Below are 25,418 nucleotides of genomic sequence, written 5' to 3'. Positions count from 1 at the left end.
GTGATTTGGGGCGAGCGGGGCTCCCTGGCAGCCCCCTCCTTCCTGCCCCAGCTTTATTTTGGTTCTAGAATCATTCCAGTCGACATACTTGGTCCCCACCACGCCCATCCAGGTGCAGAGTCAGCATTTCATGCAGTTAGGGGAGGGGCGGAGGGGGTCCAGAAGGGGGGGTACATGACACGGCCTGCAAGGCAGAGCCACTGGGTTGAATAGTGGAGGGTCTCCCAGGCTGCAGGGGCTGGCCAGCTGCGTGTCCCCAGGCCCTGGGCTGGCCTGGGGCACGCAGACCTCCACCCAGTGGACGGCCTGGCCTCAGGGCTGGGCCACAGCCGTGTCAGGTGGGGAGAGACACTGTCTGGCCTCCAGTCCTGTGACCACCCCGGGGCCCCCCAGCCTCACTGGGGGCCCCTCAACCTACTTGGGTGAGCCTGGGTCTCCAGAGGCAGCCAGCCAGAGAACCCACCTCTCACCCGAGGGTGGGCCCGGGGGCATGTTTCCTCCCCCTCCATCCCTGTGGCCTGGGGGCCCCTCCTCACCCCTCAGGGCAAGAGGCGCACCCCCGCCTGCTTCTCTGGGGCTGCCTTGGTGACGCCTGGAAGGCTAGGCACGCCTCCCCTCCAGCTAGGGTAGGGTAGGGTAGGAGCTAAAGACTCCTGTGAGCCTGTAACAGCCCCACCCTGGCATCCAGGCTGGAGCCCCCTGGGGTGCCATCCACACAGCAGAGCACCCCCTCCCCACAGGGCTGAAGCTGGGCTCCCCTGAAGCCACAGCCTGCCGGCCTCTTCTCTTGCCCCAGAGCTCCATCCTGGCCTTAAATGTTTCTCCTGATGGCTCTCCCCGTCAACCCCTTGCCTGAGAATCTCAGGGTCTGCTTCTGGAGCTCAGCCTCGGACATCTGGTGTTCTGATGGTTTGAACTGGGCTCCAGAGCCACCTCCTTCCTTCCCTGGGCTTCAAACCTGTCCCCACACTCCATCCTGACCCCCCTCAACGTCCTCCCCGACCACCGCTCCTGCCACCCCTTCTCTAAGGTCCCGCCCCGGGGACTCCACCTCGTCCTCCCAGGAACCTGTGCCCACAGAGGCCTCGCCCAGGCCCCCAACAGTCTGTATTCTGTCCACCCCATTGCCCCCCAGCCCCCCTCAGCTGAGGCGTCTCTTTTCCCCACAGGGCCTGGCCTGGAGGGACGCCAACCAACATGGTGGAGCCAGTGCCTGATTTGTGTGGGGCTAGACACAGATCTTGGGTTGCAAAGAGTCGGACACGACTGAGCGACTGATCTGATCTGATCTGAAACACAGATCTGGGTTGAAAAGAGTGGAGGGTGTCCCAGGCTGCAGGGGCTGGCCAGCTGCGTGTCCCCTGGCCCTGGGCTGGCCTGGGCTGGGGCTGGGCCTCTTTGGACTACTGGGCCTTAAGAGGGTTATGGTTATAGGGATTAGATTTCACAGAGAATGAGGCTGGAGGCACTGTCCCAGGTGGCCTGCGGGCCACCGCTTGGCCTGGTCCCTTGGTCCCTCCTTCTGCCCAGAGAGAGGCCCTTGTGTCCATGGCAGCAGGTGGAGGACTGCGTTTGTGGCGCGGTCACAATCCTACCCAGCTAGGCCAAGGCTGGGCTGTGGCCCCGGACTCAGCTCTCCCCCTGCCCCTCCCAGTGCAGCTCCCATGTTGCCCCCCACTCCCCCCGGTCCCTCTGAGCCCTCCACAGGTCCTGGTGGCAGGGCCGCCATCTGCACCGAGCAGATCACCGGGGCAGGGGGATCTCGTTCACGTCACCCCAGCCTGTGCCTCGCACAGCATCTGGCCCCCAAGACTCACAGGGTCCCTGTGCACGGCCTCCCAGCAGGGGTGGGGTGTGGGGAGCTCTGAGAGGCCAAGGCCCCCGCAGGCCGAGGGACAGACCTGCTGGGGATCTGAAAATGGGAGCACAGGAGGCCGATGCCTGGCTGTGCTCCCAGGGTCCCTGCCCAGCCACAGCCGGTCCTCAGTGGGAGACAGCCCTGGGTCCCCTGACATCCAGCCAGGCCTGTTCCTCCACCGCAGCCTGCACAGAGGGATCATGATGGCTCACGGGGACTCCACCGGGGACCCCAGTGTTCATAGTTCCAGCCAGATGACAGAGAAGGGTGTCAGAGCTCGGCTCGTGCCGGTCTCCAGTGCCTGCCCTGGCCCTGCCCGGCTGTTAGTTTCGCCGGACGGGGTGCCACATGGACACGGGCCTGCGCAGCGTGGCCAGCATCTGGTTCCAGTGGGTGGTGCCCATGCCACTGGCTGACGGCCCGATGATGACATGGCCCACGTTGTCCCCACGGCCGTCACTGCCACTCTCAGCCACCGTCACACGGAGAGACAGGTCCTGGGGAGGAAGTGACATGGGTGCTGGGGACCAGAGGCGATGCCAGAGGTCCCCCATGGCCCCCAGACCCCAGCCAGGTGCCAGGCACGGCTCCCCTGAATCTTCACCTCTGACCTGTCTGACCCCACAGCCCCGCCCCAATGCCTGCTTGGTGGGTGACCTTGGGTAATAACTTGGGTTCTTTCTACCTCAGTTTCCCCATCTCTAAAACGGTGGTAATCATAGTTCCTATCCGTTCCAGGAACAAAACGAGTTAAAAGTGTACAGTCAGAGCGTTATGGATGTCTGATGTTGTGCCTGAGATAATATGTTGGACTCATAATTTAGGAAGGGAGGAAAGAAGTTGCTTGAGATCAAAGTAGTGAAGCTGAGACTGGAACCCAGCCAGACTTTTCTCCTTCCTCTCCCCCAGCCCTCAGCACCCCCTCACCCCGCTTTGTCCCAAGAGTCAGCCCGCTCCAAGAGGCTGTGAAGCAGGAGAAGTGTCAGGATGACCTCCCAGGGGAAGCAGGGGGCAGAGGGGTGGCCTGCCCCAGGAGAGTGGAGGGGAGGACCAGCCAGGGACGCTGAGATGTCTGCCTGGATTTGAAACACCCAGAGTGAGGCAGAGTTCTGGGTTTTCAAATTCAGACAGTGTCCCAGGAAGGGAGACCAGGGGATTTCTGTATAGCCCCAGGGCCAAGGGGCAGGTTTGGGCTTAAGGCACAAAAAAAGACGGATGGAAGGAAAGAGTAAGAGAAGGTGATGAGCTCCCCGTCCTCTGCGGCAGGCAAGCCAGCTTACCAGCATGGCCCAGGCCACATCCTCTGCAGTCCTCCCACCCTTGGTCTGGGATATCTGTGCTGGGAAGGGGGTCTCCCTGGAGAATATTGCCTTCTGAAGGCCAAGGGCCTCTGGGGAGGTCAGCCAGGCCTCGGTAGTCTCCCCTCAGGAGACTGGGGGCCTGACCTCCGGGCCTTGGCCCAGCCCTGGCTCATCCCTAGGGCTCCCTGGGAACCGTCTTCCCCCAGATCTCAGCTTAGCTATCCCCACCTGCCAAGCCGAGCCTGACTGCCAAGGTCTGGGTGTTCCTCGTGGGCTGGCACTGTCTGGGGACTTCCCTGCTTATCCGCTGTGAGCTCCCAGGAAGCTGTGCCCGTATCCCCGGCACCCACCAGAGGGCAGGTACCTAGCGGGTGCTCAGTACATGCTGCTCGACTAGAAAGGGGATGACTTAGGGCCAACCATCACCGCCTGCAAGAGGCCTGAGGATCGAGGCTGGAGGGAGTGGAGGGCCCCTCCCCTGTGCTATCCCCCCTCACCTGGAGCACAATGGCTGGCACAGAGAAGATCATGGCTTCATTGAACACTGGGTTAGGGTCGTCCCTCTTCACAGCTGTCTTCTTTTTGCTCATCTTCCTCCCATCCTGCAGCAGGTACACCTTGACAAAGGGATCTGTGGGTAGGGAGGGGGTGGGGTGAGGGCCAGTGGCACACTCACTTGGCATAGACCTGCCCAGTCACGGCAATGCACTGGTTCCAAACTCCCCAAGCATTCACCATTTTTTTTTAAACAAAGCTCTTTGGCTGTGCCAGATCTTAGTTGCAGCAGGCACGATCTTCAATTTTCTTTGTGGCCTGTGAACTCTGAGTTGCGACATGTAGGACCCAGTTCCCTGACCAGGGATCGAACCTAGACCGCCTGGATTGGGAATTCAGAATAGTAGCTGCTGGACCACCAGGGGAGTCCCCCCAAACCTTCACCATCACCATTCTCTCCTGAAGTTCTGCCATCAGTCCTTGATTTCTTTCCTATTTTACAGATGAGAAAACTGAGGCTCACACGCACGTCAAGAGAGGAGCTGAGCTTTGGACTCTGGCAGCCTGCATCCCAGCCCATGTGCACGCTCCCCTCGCATGATGCTGGGGGAGCTCCGCAGAGCCATCATTTTTCACTCTACAAATGGCCCAAACGCAAACGTCAGCTCTGAGTCACCCGGCGCCCAATCAGTGGAGCCTGACTCAAGGACGTGCGGCTCTGGAATAACGAGTCGCTATCTGCTCGTCACTTACCACCCACTGGGTGTCCTTGCTACACCTGCCGGGACCAAGGGTCCCCCAGGCTCCCAGTCAGGCTCCTGCAGCCCCCAGTCTTCAGGTGCCCGGGGCAGACCTGAGACGTCAGGCCCCGCCTGATACCCACACCGACTCAGTGGCCCTGGTCCCCGTTTGGGATCTGGGATGCAGTCCAGCCTCTGGGATTGCCCACTGTGGTTTCACAACCAGTGCCCCAGCCTCCTGCTCTCAGAGTCACATCCCTCCCCTAGGAGCTCCCTGTCCCTGTCCATGGGTCCCATGTTTCCTCAGCTAGATTAATCTTCCCACCATGCAGAGCTCCTGAGCCCAGCCTAGGCCAGGGATGGTGAGCCTGGCGCTGGGCCCTACACCTGCTGATGCCCCCAGGTGCCCAGGGCTTAGCAGCTAGGGTGCAGCTCCCACCTGCCACACAGAGGAGAAGCCAGGCAGCCAGCGGGGCCTTACCTGCCGTGGTCTTGTCGTTGGCCCAGATGAGATTCTTGGCTTTCACCACAACCACGGTAAGGCGCTCGGCTGTTGGGAGGTAGCTGAGGGACAACAGGATCTCGCCCACAGCGTCAGCAGCCTGAGGACGAGTGTGTGGCTCAGAGGGCTTCCGCCCTTCCTTCTCCATTGAGAAGTTGCTGCTCTTGGGGCTCTTTACCCCAGGGCACCAAGCTGGTGGGATTGAGAGAGGGACCCCTCCCCTACTGCATGGCACCCTCCCCACCTCCCACAGGGTGTGGTCCGGCCTTGGAAGGAGGACCAGAGGTTGCCTGTCAAATGTAGCAACAAACGCATTCCCTCATTCCAGACCGAAGAAATCATTCTGTGGTGGTAGCGCTTAGAGGGTCCCAGTGGACTAGAATGAGCAGATCCTTTGCTTCAATATTGGCTCAGATGGTAAAGAATCTGCCTGCAAGGCAGGAGGCCTGGGTTCGATCCGTGGGTCAGGAAGACCCCCTGGAGAAGGGAGTGGCAACCCACACCAGTATTCTTGTCTGGAGAATTTCATGGACAGAGGAGCCTGGCGGGCTACAGTCGATGGGGTCGCAAAAACTGAGCGACGAACGCTATCACATTCACTTGCTTGAATAACAGTGATGCTCACCAAGCACTGCTACACTTAGGAAGTTGAACTTCAGCTTGGCCTGCGTCTGAAATAACTCACTGGAGGGCCAGAGAGCTACTTCCCAAACAGAACCTCTACACGAGTAGAGCTTCTTAAGGTTTGGTGGTAGGAGCAGCAGAAGAGCTGTAAGCAGTGGTCAGGGAGCCATTCATGTGCACGCAGTAACCTGAGTTTCTTTGAATGTTGCTCTCTTTCTCTAATCTCCTAAAAGTGAAAGTCTCTCAGTCGTGTCCAACTCTTTCCGATCCCACGGACTATATAGTCCATGGAATTCTCTCGGCCAGAATACTGGAGTGGGTAGCCTTTCCCTTCTGCAGGGGATCTTCCCAACCCAGGGATCGAATCCAGGTCTCCCGCACTGCAGGCAAATTCTTTACCAGCTGAGCCACAAGGGAAGCCCAAGAATACTGGAGTGGGTAACCTATCCCTTCTCCAGCGGATCTTCCTGACCTAGGAATTGAACTGGGGTCTCCTGTGTTGCAGGCAGATTCTTTACCAACTGACCTAATCTCCTAAAGATGCTGGCCACTCAGGCTGTTTTGAGGACAGTGGATTCCCTCATCTAAAGTATACACCCGTGACGCCATCCTGGCACATGCAGGTGGGCAGACCAACCTTGTTCTGGTCCTGCAGGTAGAGCCAGCCGCTGAAGGGCTGTAGCGGGAGGTCGAGGACAGACAGCTTCAGCTCCACCACCCCCGTGCTCACATTCCTCTCATCTTCATCGATGCCAAACACCGAAAACCGCAGGCTCTTCTCCTCCAGGGCTGCGGGGTCCAACGGGATGGAGAACTTCTCATCGAAGAAGATGGAGTAGGCATTCCTCTGGATCTGCAGAGAGGAAGGGTGGTGGAAGGAGGTCTGATGCTGGGGAAGAGGCGGCAGAAGATGCCAGAGGGGCCATGGTAGGGAGAGAGCACTGGATGGGGGAGTCCGGAGACCTGGGCTACCATCAGGCTCTGTTGACCCCACACCTCATTGTCGATCCTTTCTTTGGTGGCTCAGCCCTGATGATATAAAAGCCCCCTGTCTTCCTCTCAGAGGTGGGCATCTCGTGGGCTGGCATTCAAAGCTTGACAAGCTGACCCCAACTAATTCCCCTCCTCAGTGCCCATGGCTCCACAGAACCCTTGCCAAGTGCCAGCTGAGATGGCCATCTTTTTGGCACATGTTCAAGTCCAGCCCTGGGGCCAGGCATACAGTGAGGAGGGATAACTGTGAAGCTGAGAGCCTTAGATGTCCAGCCCCCATGGGGCCTGGCCCAGGACGGTCTGAATGTCATGGGGCAGATGGATGGATGGAATGATGAGGCCAGGCTGGGAAGACTCTGTTTCTAAGCCTAGTCCTGCCTGGTGGGCGCCACTGGCCTCCTCCCAGGAAGCCGTGGGAAGTCCCCCGGGCAGGTGCATGAGCAGGCCCTGGTCCCCACTCCGTGGGGGGCTGCCTTAGTCACTGCCTGGCGATATTTTAAGAGAGGAGCTGTCATCCCTGGTACCTCGCCTGAAGCCGGGGAGCTGCTCCTCTATTCACTGGGATTGGCTGGGCTGGGGTGCTAAGGCGCCTGCATTTCTGGGAATAAACCTGTCGGCACCTCCAAGTGTCCTAAGCCACACTCTCCGGTCACGCTCTGGGCTGAGGATAGGCTCTTACACCGCCCTGGGAGCTACATCCCTGACCCGGTCACCTGCTCAAGCATCAAGGGTTCCTCCCCAGTCAGACAAAGCCCACCTCCTGATCCTGACCCTGGCATTCAGGCTCTCCATGATCTTCAGCCCTAAATTCCTTCCTCTGGCCAAACCAGCCTCTTGATTGTCCCCTGCCCATAGGAGTGCAGGCTCCCTGATCACCCATGTACTCTATGGGAATGTAGATGGAGAACTCTGGGGTCGAGTTCTGGATCTCCAGCTCACTTGCTGGGGTTCTCGTGGGCAAAGGACTTCCATGAGCCTCAGTTTCCTCATCTGTAAGATGCCCTCAATCCATCCCCCATCCCTGGGGCTAATGAGAGGGATGCAGATGGGCCGGGTGCTGTGGACTAGGTTCTCAGTGCACATCAGGCTGTGGCGGCAGCTGTCAACCTGTCCCCTCAAGGGATGGACCCAGAACCACCCAGGGTCCTCCAGGCAGCTGAGGCCACAGGCAGCATGGCTCTGGGCTCAAGAGAAACACTTCACGGTCCTGACAGACAATCCATGGAGAGCTGACCAAGGACTGGGCTCATATATATATATATATATATGAGAAGGAAATGACAACCCACTCCAGTATTCTTGCTTGGAAAATCCCATGGACAGAGGAGCCTGGCAGGCTACCATCCACAGGGTCGCAAAGAGTCAGACACAACTGAAGTGACTTAGCATGCAGCATATATATATATTTATAATATAGATATCTATATATTTATATATATGTATATAGGAGTTCCCTGGTAGCTCAGCTGACAAAGAATCTGCCTGCAATGCAGGAGACCTAGGCTTGATCTCTGGGTTCGGAAGGTCCCCTGGAGGAGGGCATGGCAACCCACTCCAGTATTCTTGCCTGGAGTATCCCCTGGACAGAAGAGCCTGGCAGGCTATAGTCCATGGGGTCGAAAAGAGTCGGACATGACTAAGCACTGTATATATTTGGCTGTGCTGGGTCTTAGTTGCAGCGTGTGGGATTTAGTTCCCTGCTGTCAAACCCAGGCCCCTGCTTTGGGAGCACAATCGTAGCTGCTGGACCACCAGGGAAGTCCCAGGACTTTGCAGATATTAATGCATTCCTTCCTCAAACATGATGATGCCCATCTGACAGATGGGGAAACTGAGTCACAGAGTGTTGAAGTGACTCACTCCAAGTCACACTTCAAGGAAGCAGAGAAGCAGGATTTGAACCTAGGCAGTCAGGCTCCAGGGCGCTGCTCCTAACCATCCCCTGGACTGCCTCTTTGAAGCCGGCCTCCCCTTCTCAGCCCTACGTTGGTTCTAGACCCTGCTGGAGTGAGGGGGCAGGGTGGGACAGGAGGGGAACGACAGTCTTCACCGCTGAGCACGGGAAGCAGGACTGGACACTGGGCCCTGGACCTCAGACTCCTGCTGTGGTCAGAGGCCGTGCTGGGCTGACCTTGTCCGCTGGTGCCGGGCAGTATGGCGGCTCGTGTAGACCTCGCTCTCTCTTGGCAAGGCAGGGTGCCATCTGGAGCAGAAGCCTGGAGCAGGTTGCTAGGCCCCTCTTCGTGCCCTTTCCAGCTTACTCTGCACCCTCCTCCCCACTGCTTTCAGCCCCAGGAGCTGACCTCCCAGGGCTACATTGGCAGGCTCCCTTGGGGTTGGCCAGGAGGGGTCACTGGAGGGAAAACAGAAGCTGGAGGGAGGTCAGGGTGCTTATTCCCCCAGTCCTTCTCGGCAGGATGGCTACGAGTTGACCACGCCCCTTAACCAAAGGACATAGTCCTTATCCAGATGGCCCTCGGCACACAGTGGTCTCTGGGTAACTTCCCCTGCCCCCATCCCCTCGGACCAGGGTACCACGCCATCCGGGGTCGCCCTACATACCACCACAGCTTTATAACAGTCCTGTTACCAAACCCTCCCCAAATGAGCCAGCATGAACCTGTCATCCCTTCCCTGCCAGGACCTGAAGCTGACACAATTGACAAATGGACAATTACACTGGATTCCTGTGGTAGGTTTGCTGGAGGCCCCAGACTCTCCGGTCTGTCCTCTCTATAGCCAGCACCTTCCACTCTGGGATCAGCGTCCAAACTTTCTAGCGCCCTCCTCAGATCCTGCCTGGACCAGCAGCCCTGCCAGCCTGGGCCCGACTCCTGCGAGCCCGGGGGCACACCCCGCCCCCCCCCTTTGCCCCGCCCCCAAGCCTCCACTCACCCGGGAAATGCCTACGATCTGCTCGTCTGGCAGCAGGCTGACTCGCATGAAACAAGACTCGAAGCTGGCTTCCTCCCGCTCCAGGAGGTCCTTGCCTTGCAGCACAGCCACGTGGAGGGTGTGGGAGGCGGCGTCGTAGTCCATGCTCACCTCCACCTGGCCCAGCGTGAAGTCCTGCCCGAAGTTGTTGCTCACGGAGGAGACGGAGTTCAGGGAGTCGGCCGACTGGGATTTCCGGAGGGTGCCGTAGGGGGCCAGGTCCAGCTCCCGGCCCATCAGCTCCAGGGGCCCCAGCTCGCTGATGCTTTCAAAGGTGTCCTCGATGCTGAGGCTGCCTTTGCGACTGGGGGGCCCCCTAGAGCTGGCGCGCTGCGCATTCCAGGCCGGCACTCTCTAGGGCGAGAACGGGCATGGGAGCATCGGAGGGCAATAGGCTTGGTCTTGAAGACATGTGGTTAGTCCCATTCACGCAAGACACCTCCTAGCTCTCCTTTTGCAAAAACGGGGCATGCCTTAGAAACATCCTTCTTTAATATTATTTCATGTTACTTAGTTTTCTCTCTCTATCCAAGATACAAGAGAGCCTTTTCTCAAAATGTTTATTTATTATATGAACTGAATTTCATTAATAAAGATGTTCACTGAGATGATGTGTATGAAAAGGAAAAATAATTAGCAATCTAAGTGTCCAGCAGAGGGGAATGGAGAAGAAAACTAGACACAGACACTCAACAGACAATGGAGCAGCCTCCAAGGAAGCTGAGAAAAAGTCCACCATAAGAGAAAGCTTTCATGCTGGATAACACTAACTCTAATAGACAAATTTTTCTTTTCTCTAAATTGATCTTGGGATTTGAGAAAACAAAAGCTTGTGTACAGTAAGTATCTCCCTTGGTGGTGATCCTTGTTACCGTATTTTTTAATGGCTCCATTAATTTGCTGTTAAGTGGATAGCCATAGTTTATGTTACTATTCCCCTACTGCTGGACATTTATCTTGTGTTTCACAGACGTAAACCAGGAAGCATTGAATAGCTTTCTTAAAATCTCAACTTAAAGGACACAGTCCCTTTGACAGCTTTTGACACGTTTCCAAAACGCTCTTTGAAAAAGTTGTGCCAATTTACAGTCCTCCCAACAGAGTAAGAGAACATTCCTTCCAAAACCTCAAATGAGTGAAGCATGAGGGGCCCTTGTCTGGTAACAGGTTCTGGCTGTGCTTTCTGGAACTCTCCATGATGTTAGCAAAATCCTCTGCCAAGTGTCAAGTGATGAAATGTTTAGCAATATGTAGAGAGCCCTAAAAATGTTTACACTCCCTGATACAGTAATTTCACATCTGGGCATCTTTTCAAAGTACATAATTCCACACGAAGACAAAGTTTTACATATAAACCACTTACTGTATTATTTATGGTGGCATTTAGTAAATCATGGCACATACATAAAAAAGAATCTTATGCAGTCATTAAAATGATGTTTTTGATCAACAATATGAGAAAGTGCTTCAACTTTAAGTGAGATGAAAAGAGTAGGGTGTTAAATTCTATGGAGAAATGACATCCATTGTATAAAAACTATGCATGGAAAAAAGATTGGGGCGGGGCCTAGATTTAAAATATTGGAAAATAATTCACAGTAGCTTGCCTCTGGGTTGCAGCTTTTGGGGAGGTTTTTCTTGTTTTTATTTTCCTGTATTTTTCACAGGATGGTGGGGAGGATTTGTTTGTTTGGGGTTTTTTTGCTTTGCTTTTAAAATTTGGCCACACCGCATCACTTGCGGGATCCCAGATTACCCAGTTTACGCAGGCACGCAGGCCGGGGGAGTGAAGGCACAAACTCCTAACCCCTGGCCCACAAGGGAATTCCCAGGGGTGTTTTAAATGGAAAGCATTCATTCATTCACCAAGTATTCATTGATTACCTAGCTGGGCTCTGTTGGAGATGTGGAGGAGGACAAAGGACCCTGTCACAGGAGGAAATTAACCAGCAGCGAGTTGGGGAGGGAGTGAGGTCAATCCTGAGAGTGGATGGTGGAGGTGGGGGCGGGGGCTGTGCACCCATGAGCACAGAAGCCTCACCTTCTGCCTGGCCTCCGCGTAGGTCTCGCCATACTTCTGCTGAAGGTATCTGTAGTCATAGTTTGGGAACGGGGAGGGGCTGGGGAAGCTCCCCGACGTCCAGAGCTTCCACAGGCTCACGGCTGCAATTCCCAGCAGAGCCAGTGCCCCAGCGGCGTAGACACCCACCTCCCAGTCAGGGGGGCTCTTGATGACTGAAGGCAAGAGCAGAGTAGTCTCTCATTAATGGGCCTTGGGGCCTCTCAATCATTGTACATCCCCACCCAGGGAGTCCCCAGTTCAGCACTGACTTGCTTATTCATTGAATAAATATATATATATATATATATATATATATTTAGTTTTTATTGAATTTGTTATGACGTTACTTCTGTTTTATGGTTTGGTTTTTTGGCTTTGAGGCATGTGGGATCTTTGCTCCCCAGCCAGGGATTGAACCTGAACCCCTGCAGGTGAAGTCTTAACGACCAGGAAAGTCCCTGAATAAATATTTATTTATTCAGGTTTCGTGCTGGCTGCTGGGGGTCCGGTGTTGAACGAGATATACACTCTCTAATTTCTACTTTTGGCCACTTTCCACAAAAACACATTTCTAGCAGGAGCGACACTTGGTTAGAGCAGGTGAAGAGCTGCGAACAATAGTTAAATATTCCTTAGGCTTTACACAGATAGGGTTGTTCTTGCCTCTCTGAGTTCTCTCAGCCTTCAGAGGACTGCTGCTTCTGGATAATCAAAGCAGACTTTTGGGATCTGGGGGGAAGCGGAAGGGGGCTTGGGGGAGAAAAAGAAATGATCCCCCTTTATGCCTCAACCTTCATCAAGAAGAACCCAATGTCCATCAGTCGATGAATGGAAAAATAAAATGTAGTACCTTCTTACAGTGGAATATTATTCATCAATATACAGGAATGAAGTACTGATACATGCTACAACATGGATGAACCTTGAAAACATGCTGAGTGAAGGGAGCTAGTCCCAAAAGACCTATGTTGTATGATTCTATTCCTATGAAATGTCCAAAATAGGGAAATCTCTACAGACAGAGAGTAAATTAGTGTCAGGGGCTGGTGGGGGACGGTGGGGGGTGTGGAGTATGGGGATTCTTTTCGGGGTGATGAATATATTCTAAAAATTGATTGTGCTCATGCTTGCACAATAGACTACAGCCCACTGAACTGTACCTTTTAAGTGAGTGAGTGTACGGCATGTGAGTTTCATCTCCATAAAACTATTACTGGAAAACAAACAACATACAAACACTCCAGCCAGAGTGAGAGGTGGCTGTAGGCTGTGCAGGGCTTGGGGACAAATCTAGATGCTCAGATGCTTTTTGTGCACTGGTGAGTCAATAACTTTCCTTATCTGAGCCTCACTGTCCCCAGATGGTAATTAACCACCCCCTCAGCTGTGCTGGGCAGGTCCTCACCTAGCACAGTGCTTGGCCCATGGCAGAACCATAAATGTTAAGTCACTCTACTGGGAAACCTGGCTCTTCAATCCCCCAGAGAAGTCAATGAGATAGTAAGGTTCATTTTGCAAAAGACTGAACTGTTGGCAAACACAATCCTCTAAAGCATTCTCAGTGTTGCCTCTACACTGGATTCGACTGGGGACACCCAGGCACACAAGAACTTGCCCAAGGTCACAGAACCAGGAAGGGGTGATGCTGGGACTCCAGTTCTGGCAGCCAGACTCCAGAGCAAGCATGGGTAACCACTGCCCACCCGGCCTCTGCCTGCACAGGTCCCCAGCAGCAGGGTGCAGAGACGTGAGGAGGGTGTTTCAGGAGTGGAGGTTTCTCATCACACAGCCGTTGAGCACTTACTATGTGCGAGAACCCCTTAAGTGGGTCACAGTCCCCGGGGTGGGCAAATCCATACAGGACAGTGATGGGTGTCATGATGAGAACAGCCCAGGAAGGTTTTGCAAAGAGGGACGCCCAAGCTGGGACATGCAGGAGCAGCAAGGAGTGTGCAGCCAAGGGACTTCCCTGGTGCTCCAGTGGCTAAGCCTCTCCGCTCTCAATGCAGGGTGCCGGGGTTCGATCCCTGGTTGGGGAGGAGGCCCGTGTGCAAAGCTCAGAGAGTTCAGAGCACCGGGTTAACAGTGAAGGAAGGAGGCATTTGGGGCGGAATCATGCAGCGCTGGGAGGCCCCAGCCCACCCCCGCTGTGCTGAAACCAGCCAGCTCCACCAGAATTTACAACACTCACTCCAGAGAAGGGCAGGGCCCAGCCTTCAGCCCTGGCATTTATCCAGCTCTCAGCACCCTACAGGGTCCCGTCCTCCACTTTGGGGATCTTCCTGACCCAGGGATTGAACCCAGGTCTCCTGCACTGCGGTCTGATTCTTTACCATCTGAGCCACCTGGGAAGTCTCTAGAGGGGAACTGAGGCTAACAGAAGCTAAAGAACACATCTATTAATATTTCTGGGCTCAAGGCCACTGGGGTGAGAAATGGAGAGTCTGGTGTAGGTGCCTCGGCTCCCGGAGGCCACCTCGCCTCCCTGGCTCCTGTCTCCTCATCCAGAAAGAGGGCATGACACCAAAATCACCCACCATCTGGTGCATCCGGTGGTCCCCCTTGGGGGTGGGGGCATGGTTATTCTAAGGGAAAAATCTCAACAAGTTTCCTGTCTGCAGTGAGTCAGCGAGTCTGTATTTATAACAGCAGAAATCTGAAAACAGCCCCAAGGTCTGACCGAGGGGGCCAGTGGGGGCCGGTGGCGCTGTCTCAGGAGGGACTGTCACTGGGCTTTGAGAATGACAATTGAGGTCATCAAGACATCGCCGTGGCAATGCAGAGAACTGTCTCAGGCATTGTTAAGAGAAGAAAAAAAAAATCAATCCCCAACACGGTATAACCACATGATTTTGATGTAAAAATCACACAGCGTGTAGGCAAGGGCTGGGCAGACCAGAGAGAGGAGAGAAGAGGCAGAAGAAACGCAGATGGAGAGACAGCGAGCAAGCCTGTGTGCTCCTGACTTCTGTTGTGAGAATGCAATTTGTGGGATAAATAAAACCACAACAAGGAGCTACAGAGGGCCCAGAGCGGGCCAGGCTCTCAGGGAGTCCAGTGAATGGGGGAAGGGAAGGGGCCGGACCTGGTGACTGGAGGGTGAGGGGTGTGTGTGTGTGTTGGGGCGGGTAGCGGGGGGCGGGTCTCCCACGCAGACGCACAGGCAGCCCAGCAGGCTCACTGGGGCCTGGGTGCTGGCAGGGGGCGGACACAGTCCACACAGGCAGTGGACATGGCAAGGGGGCTAAGCATCACCAGGCTCCCCTGAGAGTGAGGATCCCGGGGGCTGAGGGCCTGAAGCCAGCACCCTGGTTGGCACAAATGGGGGGCAGGACAGACAAATCCCCAGGAAGCTGACATGAAACTATGACAGTTAATGCTCATTTATTTATTCATTTTATTGCGTACCAGGACCGTATGGGAAGAATTCCCCTGGTGAAGTGAGGTCTGAGCTGAGACCAGGAATGAAGAGAAGCAGCCTTAGGAATAATTGTTCCCTCACTTTGCCAGGCTCTGTTCCAAATACTTTCTGTATATTAACCCACTGAGTCCTCAGAACAACCCTGAGAGGATGGTTCTATTATTATCCCTATTTTACAGACTGGGAAGCTGAGAGATAGACAACCTGGCTCCAGCTCTGTGCTCGTAATCTCATATGGGTCTTGAGCACTCAGCCAGGCAGAAGCAGCGAGCGCTCCAGGTGAAGGCACAGCATGTGGGGCGAGAGCCGTGTTTGCACAGTTGGGCACTTCACACATGTTAGCTCACAGAGGCTGGCAGCATCACCCCCAGTTTACAGATGAGTAAGTAGAGGCTCAGAGAGGTTTCATCACTCACCAAAGGCCACTCCAGGGCCTGGGCCAAGGCCTGTGAGCCTGCAGGTGGAAAGTGAAAATTCCTGGCTGGGAGTTGGGAGAGGTGGTCTGCCCTTCAGCTCTGCCCTGGGCTGGTTGGGGACTGAGCTAGGGGCTGAGCTAGGGAAGGAGGTGGAGGGATAGGGAGCTGTGGCCTGGGAGACCTGGGTCCATGTCCTGGGTCTGTTACTTGGTCACTGTCCCTTTCCTTAGCCTCCCTTCTCCCATCTGTAAACGGGCAGGGGAACAGAAGCAGAAAATATGGCGAGTGCATTTCCGCTGTGACACCATCCGCCATCAGCCTGAGTGCGTCTGGTGTCTTGAGGCTGTTCCCAAGGGAGCTGCCTTTGCTCGACAGCAGACTAGACTGGACGACCACTGAGTTCAGTATCCTATGCATCTAATATCAGCCTTCCTGGTTTTCCCTGCATTTGGCTCCAGAAACGGCCCTAGGGCAGTGGGTTCCACATGGCAGGCTCAACCTTAGGGAGCAGCAGGACAGGGGCCTCCTGGGGGATGCCCTCAAGTCCTTCCACAGGAAGGCAAGCTACTGGAACAGACAGAAGAGACCTCAGACTGGTCCCAATCCAGTGTGAAAGCGATAGTGTCAGTTGCTCTGTCGTGTCCGACTCTTTGCAACCCCATCGACTGTAGCCTGTTAGGCCCCTCCATCCATGGAATTCTCCAGGCAAGAATACTGGAGTGGGTGGCCCTTTCCCTTCTCCAGGGCATCTTCCCGACTCAGGGATTGAACCCAGGTCTCCCACATGGCGGGCAGATTCTTTACCATCTGAGCCCCCAGGGCTGTGTGACCTCGGGCAACTCTCTGACTATCCTTATTAGTAGAACGGGGCTGTTACTGGGGTCCCACTGACACCCCTACCCCTGGCCTGGCGGGAGGGTCCTGTGAGATGGCTCACTGGCCGCTGGGACTCACCGCTCAAGTGATACTCTGCCACGTCCACGGCCATGCCGCCTGCCGCCGGGGGTGAGACTGGAAGGGAGAAGAGAGTCAGTGGAGGGGGCTTCAGAGGGTCACCACCCCCCTGCCACGCCACACATGCCCAGCGTCCAGTGCTCACACTCAGGTGGAGGGGGCCTGGGCAAATGTAGTGGGCTTTTATTTATTTTAAACTTTTATTTTGTATTGGGGTATAGCTGATGAGCAAACAATGTTGTAATAGATGCAGGTGAACAATGAGGGGACTCAGCCATACATGTACATGGATCCATTCTCCCCCAAACCTCTGTCCTATCCAGGCTGCCACATCACACTGAGCAGAGTTCCATGTGCTATACAGTAAGACCTTGTTTGTTATCCATTTAAAATACAGCAGTGTGTACATGCCCATCCCAAACTCCCTAACTATCCCTTCCCCTGATCCTTCCACCCCCTGGCAACAATAAGCTCCTTCTCAGCAATGGCAACCCATTCCAGTACTCTTGCCTGGAGAATCCCACGGATGGGGGAGCCTGGTGGGCTGCTGTCTCTGGGGTTGCACAGAGTCGGACACGACTGAAGTGACTTAGCAGCAGCAAAGTCTATGAGTCTGTTTCTCTTTTGTAAATAAGTTCATTTGTATCATTTAAAATAGCAGCTTTTTAAAATAGCATTTTATTTCTTTTTGGCCACTCCGTGTGGCTTTTCAGATCTTAGTTTCCAGACCATGGACGGAACCTGGGCCCTCCTCAGTGAAAATGTGGAGTCCTAACAAACCACTGGACTTCCAAGGATGTCTCTAACAAATAGCATAGAAAATGTACCTTAAAAAAAAAAAAAAGTAGTGTTTAAAGCACTTTTCAAGCACTCTGAAACCTCATTTCAGAGTTCTTGTTGTTCAGTCGCTAAGTTGTGTATGACTCTGCGATCCCATGGACTGCAGCACGCCAGGCTTCCCTGTCCCTCACTATCTCTTGGAGTTTGCCCAAGTTCATGTCCATTGAATCGGTGATGCTCTCCAACCATCTCATCTTCTGCCACCCTCTTCTCCATTTCAGGGCTGCCAGACGCAAAAAATGTAAGATGCCCAGGGACATGTCAATTTCTGATTGATTGTTGGTAAAAGTATGTCTAAATAGTGCATGGGACATGCTTATACTAAAAAAAAAAAAATTCCCTATTTATCTGAAACTCAAAAGCCACCAGCATCCCATATTTGTATTTGCTAAATCTGGCAACCCTATTTCATTTCCATCCTACCAACAACAGGCTGACCATCAGCGACTTGGTTACTCATTACAGCGGCCCGCTCAGGTGTTCCCCAGGACTGAGTTCAAATGCTTTTGTTTAAATGGAACCGGAAATACTACATTTCTGCAATATTCTGTTATCAGTCCTTTCTCTGCTTAGGACAGTTTCCTCCCCATCCTTTACTCTCAAGTTTTACGAACCACTGAAGGTTTGATTAAGTTATTCTAGAAAGGTCTAGAAGCTCATACAACCCATTACCTGAAGCCAGGCGACTGATCATGGTTTTATTACTGTGTTTGCTAACAAGTAAACTGGCTCGCAGACAGGTTCTAAATGGGGTGGGGGTTTGGTAAAGGAAGGCTGGGGTGATCTGTAAGGATCTCAACTCAAGGGACACGGAGGACAGGATAGTTTCCACCCTCTGCGTTCCTTTGGGGTTCTGAGAGGTGGTTACAAGCAGGTGAGTTGGGGTGCCTGCGGGTCGGGGGCTGCTGATGAGGTGGGTGGTCAGACCTTCAGAGTGTCTGTCTACCCAAGGGCAGCTGCTTTTCTGTTCCCACAGGAAAGCCAATCTAGCCTGGCTAGATCTTCTGAAAAGCCAGATAATGGTATTTGTTTAACGTGCAGTTTCTTGATTTTTAAATGTTGCAAACAATTCACAAAAAATCTAAACACCATTCAGTAGAAAGTAAAAGCTCCTGGGTGGTAACCTGTTTACAACTCCTCAAGGATGCTGTGGGCTCCCGTTGGGACTGGGGTCCAATCAGGGAGTGAGCATTTTCTAGAATCCTAGGGTTCTCCCCAATTTGTAGCTTTGAAGTCAAGAAGCGGGGTGCCTTGATCCAGACAGGGTATTCCAGCACATGTGGAAGTGCAATGGGTCCCAGGGCAGGAGGCCTAGAGAAGTCGGGGAGGATAGGGCTCTGGGGCGAAGCCTGCCCAGGTCCACAGACAGCTCCTTGGTCCCTCCCAGTTCCCTGACGATGTCCCTACTCCCATGGTGAGATGTAAGTTGTCATGGTGATGGGAGGGCCATAGTAACCAGGAAGGGCTTCACCCATGCCAGTTCAAGTGGAAGCTCATTCCTGGAACCTGGGCTGGAGATGGTGATAAGGACCTTGCCAAGTACTTCTTATACTCAAGCGGTAAGCACTTTGCATATACATTACCTCATTTAATCCTCTAACAACCCCTTGAGGTAAGTACTATTATTATCTCTGGTTTGCAGAAGAGAGCCCTGAGGTAGGGAAGTGAAGTCATTTGCCTAGGCAACACAGCTAGGAAACTGTTCAGTGCAGGCCATTCTGTTCCGCACTTGCTCCCTAACCCCTGTGCCTTGCTGCAGGAGGGCATATTCTTTCAAAAGGTGTCTGAGAACCTGCCGGCCAAACCCGGCACTGTGTACACGCCCGAGGTACACAAGAATTAGGTACACGCCCTAATTCCTGGCAGAAGGGGTTCTGGGTATGTTGAAACACACATGTTAATATGAACACTCATGTCCCGGCCTGCCTCTGTCTTGCTGGGAATCTGATCATATTATCGGCTTTAGTTCCCGCTTACCTGGCCCAAGCTGACTTCCTGCACTGGGACAGCCCATGCCAGCAGCATATTAGAGTGAGCTGAGGACATCTTAGTGGCAAGTTCCTATAGTTGGGGACAGAACCCTGTATCTGCCATATTGGGCGTCTGACTGTCAAGAAGAAGTCTTTCTGAGGCTCCCACATGGCCCACCCTTCCCCCTCCCCTCATCACAACACCCCGGGAGCTGTGCATTCACTGAAGGCACCAATGACTCTAGGCTCAGCCAGGCCAGAAGGTCACACAGAGAACCCCTGTGAAGGGGCGGAGGCCAAAGCACCTCTGCCTGAGAGGAGGGAGGAGAGGAAACAGAGAGGCTGAGGTTCTTGGGAGGAGGGCAGCCTGAGAAAGCTTTGAACCCCAGATTTTCCCCCTCACTAGCTCTGAGCCTCAGTTGTCCCATCTATAAAATGGGGTTTATGACTGCCTTATCAGGGTGTCAAGAGGGAGGAAGGAGAAGGAAGTGAGGTGGGGTCTGGCAAACCTTAGCTGCTGTGATTATTAGCCTGTAAATCGTCCAGTGAAAGTGAAAGTGTTAGTTGCTCAGTTGCGTCCAACTCTTTGCGACCTCGTGGACTGTAGCCCACCAGGCTCCTCTGTCCATGGCATTCTCCAGGTAAGAATACTGGACTGGGTAGCCTTTCCTTTCCTCAGGGGATTGAACCCGGGTCTCCTGCACTGCAGGCAGATTCTTTACCATCTGAGCCACCAGGGTCCAGAAGGCCCCCAAGCCCCCTACTTTGAGCAGTGGAATCGTGTGGGCAGCACTGCCAGCCTGCAGATGGGGTATGTTTGTCTCAAAGTGAGTTGGCAGCATTCAAACACTGGGGAGAGTTCCCATTGAAAAATGGGTTTGTTTACAAGAAAATAGATTTTCAGCTTCCCTTTAAAAGTTAGATTTAGGAATAATGGGTCTCAGCCTCCCCCACCCCAGAGCCAGAGCTGGAGCTGAGTAGGCTGCGCCCTTCAGATGGGGCATCTGCTCTTTGGACCTGGCATCTTCTACCCTCGCATTCACTTCCAGAACCTGCTGGCCCCTGGAAGCATCTCAGTTCATGAGCGTGGTAAGCAGGCTTTTGGATGAGTTAGGGAAGGTTCAGAAAGGTTAAGTGACTTGCCCAAAGCTGCACAGCCAAGAGGGATGGAGCTGTGCCTGCCATGCCGTCCAGCACCTTGTCTATTAGTAGCCACAGCCCTGTATGGACTTCAAAGATGCCCTCCCCATGGCCTTGCTCAAAACCCCTAGGGAGCAGAGCCTGTCCTCATTCCCACTCCACAGAGGATGAAAGTGAGGCTCAGAGAAGGTCAGGGACTCTGCCCAAGGTCACCAACCAGTAAGCAGAGAGCTGAGACCGAGCCAAATCTGGCTCTGCAGCCAGCGCCCTTCTTAATGGCTTTACTTACCACTCCCAAGACCCTCTGACCCCATCCCACCCACTACGACAACCTCAGCAGACTCCTGCTGGCAGCCTGGAGGTTTGTCAGGCAGAGGGGCTGCGGCTCCAGCTTGGAACAAGATGCTGACACGGCACACCCGAGGCCAGGGCAGCCCGTGACTAGAGCTGCCCTGAGTTCTGACACGCAGGAAATGGGGCACAGCGGGGGTGGGTCAGAGCCATTCCAAACCTTCATCTGAACCTCGTCCTGACACACTTCGTCACTCCATCCAACTCTCCAAAACATAAATTGCAGGGAGCTTGCTCACTGAAAACCCCTCTAGGTTCAAATGCAGTCTTAATCATACCTACCCAGCAACACCTACCTTTTGCTGTAAGAATCAGACATAGTCCATGCTAACTGCCTCCCATGGTGCCTGGCTCGTCGTATGCAAGTGATATAAACCTGACCACTGAATGGGTAAACGGATCTCCCTTTGACAGATGAGGAAGCCAGGCTGGAGTCACTCAGCCTATGAGTAGCAACACTGGGACTGACTCCAAGGTGCGATGGATCTGGGCCTGGGCTCCTGGCCACCATGCCACCTCCTGAGCAGGCCTTTCGGGGGTGGAGATGGGTGGGAAGACCTACCACGAGACTTACTGGAATCTGACCACGAGTTGAGGACCCCTCCTGGGCTTATCAAGATGTGGCTTTCCAGGAATTTGGTGACTCTGGCAGGGGAGGGGCTCCCCCTCACCCCATGTCCTTGCTCAGTGCCCTGAGCTAGCAAGCTTTTGGCTCCCTTCACCCGGAAGCCAGCAGGCAATGGGAAGGATCAGGGGGTGGGGACAGGGGAGCCCTCAATCTCTAAGACTGGGAGCCTCTTTAGGAGCTCCAGGTTTGAGATTCTTTTCAGGGGCTCCCTCCCACTTTCTGGAATAACCATATCCTGCCACCGTCCCCTCCCTAAAGCCCACAGAACCACAGTACAAACAGGAGAGGGTGGTGGGAGCTGGCATTTCCTGGGTACATTTGTGTGCTGAGTTCTGTACCAAGGGCTCACCAGGTGTTATTTCAGCACACCCTCCCTGCTGCCCTCTGAGAGGGCTGCTCCTCTGCCCAAGGCACTGGTAAGAGCACTGAAGGGCAGGACGCTACTTGCCCGTCGTCACGAGCGCTGACGAGAAGCAGGGTCCAAGCTGGAACCCCAGGCTGGGAGACCCCACTCTCCCCAAGTTGCTTGGGGAAGGCTTCAGATTTCAGGATGGGGAGGCCGGGGACTTGGGTCTTGACCCTTCTCCAGACTGGCTGTGTTTCTTTTGGTGAGTCTCATGCCCTCTCTGAGCCTCAGTTTCCCTACTTCTAGTAAGAGGCATAGCTGCTGCTGCTGCGGCTGTCCAACCTGTTACCCACTCCCTAGCTTCGGGAAAAGGTGCACATTCCAGGGTACAGACTTGCCAGGTGCTTTGTGGGGAGGGTAGCCTCATTGGCTGAGGGGGGGGGCACCCAGTCCCTCTGCAGCCCATGGAAGAGGGGTCACTAGGATGGCTGGCTAAGGGATCCTCCACCCACAGGCCTGGCTCCAGGTACCCCTGTTTGGCCCCAGCTCGCCCCCACCTTCAGCCCAAATCTACAGCCCCAGGACCTCGAGACTGGCAGGCTTCCTCTCCCAAAATGCAATGGCATCAAAGGTTGGCAGAGAGACCCTGGACAGCTCCTCACCCAGGCTGGTGATAGCAGACAGAGGCCGAGGATCCTCTTGGTTCCCCGGGGGCCTCCTGGCAATGGGGTGCGACATGGGGCATTTCCTGAAAACCCAGCACCTATGCTGCGGGGACCCCCAGGATATTTGGGGACCGAAGTGTTGGGGGGGTGACCCTGGAGCTGGGAAGGAGGTGCGAGGCGGGGCCGGGGCAGCGGGGGCATGCAAGGCGCTGGGAGCGTGAGAGGTGTGCGTGCAGCGCGGGCGCCGGGGAGGCGTGTAAATGGCAGAGAGAGTCGCGTGTGTGCACACGCGGGGCGGGCGTGCGGGGCGCGAGGCGATGCGCAGTGCGCGGAGTGGCCGGGCCGGGGAAGGGCGCCCGGCGTGCGCTGTGCCGGCCGTGTGTGTGTGCAAGCGCGACGCGGGTGTGCGATCCGCGCAAGTGTGCAGATGACCGGGGCGCGCGGAGCCCGGGGGGTCCCCGGCGCTGCGAGGGGGCACTGCGTTCATCCGCGCTCAGGGCGCGTACTCACCCGGGCTCCGCGGAGGGGCCGCCGCTCCGGTTCGGGTTCAGGCTCGGGCTCCGGGCTCCCGGCTCCCGCCGGCCTCCCGCAGCGCGCACGCACCGGCGCCAAGCCCGGCGGTCGCCGGCGGAGCCACCCCTGCAGTGTCGCCCCGCGCCCGCCTGGGAGGAGCGCGGCGCGGGCCGGGGGCTCGGCCGGGCCGGGGCGGCAGTCGGGAACTGCGCCGCAGTCCGGGCACGCTCCCAGGAGCCCGTCGCGCGCTCCCTGGCGCTCGCCCGCCCGCTCTCTCTTTAATTTAAAGTGACAACCCCGAGCGCTCTCTCCGCTCCCGGGAGCTGCGCGGCGCTTCCGGGGTCTGAGCCGAAGATCCCCAAGCGCTCCCCGGATCCCAGGGGTCGTGCGAGGCCGAGACCAGCCCCGCGCTCCCAGGCCCAGGATGAGTCGGAGTGGGGGCTGGGGATGTGCTGACCGTGAGCTCCGGGAGCACTGGGCTCCGAGTCCACACGCCCCGGTTCTAGCCCGAGCGGCCGCACCCCCAGTTATCCTGTTCCCTTTCTAGGGCCTCAGTTTCTTTTTCTGTAAATAGGACTTGATACTGTGCGCCTCCTAAGTACCGGTCAGAAAACAGGAAGCTGCAGGTGGCCCCTTCTCTGAATGGTAAAACGTCATCTCACTCCTCACAATGACCTAATGGGGTCGTGGTCATTCCTCTCTCTCTCTCTTTTTCCCCTTTTTTAGCAGAAAGAAACAGCCTCAGAGAGGTGAGATGACCTTCCCAAGGTCACAGAGCCAAGAGTCAGCTAAGACTTGAACCTAGGTGGATGTGACTTCAAAGTCCATACTCTTAGGACATACCACTTAGGGGTCTGTGCTTTCTTTCCAAAGGAATGAATGAATCATTCAGGAGATATTTAGGACGCCCCCGCTGGATGCTAGGCACAGTGCCAGGTGTGGGCGATCTTCCATCTTCCGGGAACAGGGGGACAGGTCCCTCTCTGCCGGCGCAGTCTGGCAGGGAGGCGCACACGCATTAGAAAGGGCTGGGATGTGCGCTGGAAGGTGCCACGTGCTGTGGGTGCAGTAACCCTGAGAGCAGGCTGGGTGCGTCACTGGTGGGGCTTCTCAGGGGATCTGTAGGATCTGGGGTGGGATGGGGTGGGGAGGGGGCAAGGTTCTCAGGTGGCAAGCCAGAGTGCTAAGGCAGGAGTGGTTTCTGGATCATCTACCCTCTGGGACTTAGAGACTGAGAGCACACTGTGGGGTCCAGGAGCTGGGTCTGTGCTGGTTTTGGGGCAGGGAGGGGACACCCTTGATCTAGAAGGCAGGAGGACCCCGGGAAGCCAGGGAGGCAGTTTCACTCTCACTCACAGGGGGCACCCCCTTTTCAGTTCATTTTATGGATTCTGAAGAAAAAGGAGACAAAGGGCATTCATTATGCTCCTTGGAAGGAGGAAGGGCCATGGGCTCTCACTGACATTTCTCATTTAACGTAATCTTCATAGCCAGCCACCTGCAGTTCGGGATGACTGACCCATTTTCCACATGAGGACACTGAGCCACTAAAGGGTTCCCGATTCAGGAGGGAGCATTGAATTAAACACACCATCAGCACAGAAAATGGTATACCCTGATACTAGCTTCTGTTGGAGCAGCAAAAAGGTGAGATTGGTCAACAACAACAACAAAAAATCCAAATAACCCAATTGAAAAATGGGCAGAAGACATTATTAGACATTTCTCCAAAGAAAACATACAGATGGTGACCAGTAGACGCATGAAAAGATGCTCAACATCGCTAATTATTAGAGAAATGCAAGTCAAAACTACAGTGAGGTACTACCAATACCTCACACCAGTCAGAATGGCCATCATTAAAATAAGTCTACAAATAACAGATGCTGGAGAAGGTGTAGAGAAAAGGGACCCTCCTACACTGTTGGTAGGGAGTGCAAGTTGGTACAGCTACTATGAAAAGCGGTATGGAGGTTCCTCAGAAAACTAAAAATAAAACTACCATATGACCCTGAAGTCTTACTCCTGAGCATATACCTGAACAAAACTATAACTCAAAAAGATGCAGGCACCCCTATGTTCATAGCAACATTATTCACAATAGCCAAGACAGGGAAACACCTAAAAGTCCATTGACAGACAAATGGATGAAAAAGCCATGGTACGTATATACAATGGAATACTATTCAGCCTTAAAAAAGAATGAAATAATGGTATTTGCAGCACTATGGATGCAACTGGAGATTATCATATTGAATGAAGTAAGTCATAAAGAGAAAGACAAATACCCTATGATATGACTTATCTGTGGAATCTGAAATACAGCAGAAATGAACCTATCTAAGAAACAGGAACAGACTCACAGACACAGAGAACAGACTTGTGGGTTGCAAAGAGAGTGGGGAGGGAGAAGGATGGACTGAGAGTTTGGGCTTAGGAGATGAAAATTATTACATTTAGAATGGATAAACCACAAGATCCTACTGTATAGCACAGGGAACTATATCTAATCTCCTGGGATAAACCATAGCAGCCAAGAATGTTAAAAAAGAATGTATACATGTGTATATCTGAGTCACTTTGCTGTAGAGCAGAAATTAGCGCAACACTGTAAATCAACTACACTTCAATAAAAAGAAAATGTTTGAAAAAGATGAAGGGGCTT

General features: G+C 54.4%; 1 protein-coding gene across 1 annotated transcript; it reads right to left on the bottom strand.

Annotated features, from left to right (window-relative positions):
- Window positions 1–22,971, bottom strand: SYT12 (synaptotagmin 12). Its single transcript, XM_070782427.1, has 8 exons — window positions 22,751–22,971; window positions 16,301–16,357; window positions 11,489–11,682; window positions 9,409–9,801; window positions 6,158–6,373; window positions 4,876–4,996; window positions 3,657–3,790; window positions 1–2,355 (listed from the first exon to the last, which is right to left on the bottom strand). Exons 2-8 carry the CDS (start codon window positions 16,332–16,334, stop codon window positions 2,182–2,184), a joined length of 1,266 nt encoding a protein of 421 aa, XP_070638528.1. The 5' UTR covers window positions 16,335–16,357; window positions 22,751–22,971; the 3' UTR covers window positions 1–2,181.
- Between the last annotated feature and the right edge of the window lie 2,447 nt (window positions 22,972–25,418).

This window comes from Bos indicus, chromosome 29 (assembly GCF_029378745.1).
Source record: "Bos indicus isolate NIAB-ARS_2022 breed Sahiwal x Tharparkar chromosome 29, NIAB-ARS_B.indTharparkar_mat_pri_1.0, whole genome shotgun sequence".
NCBI lineage: Eukaryota > Metazoa > Chordata > Mammalia > Artiodactyla > Bovidae > Bos > Bos indicus.
The sequence above is the reverse complement of the archived record's forward strand: the minus strand, read 5'-3'. Positions and strand labels throughout refer to the sequence as shown.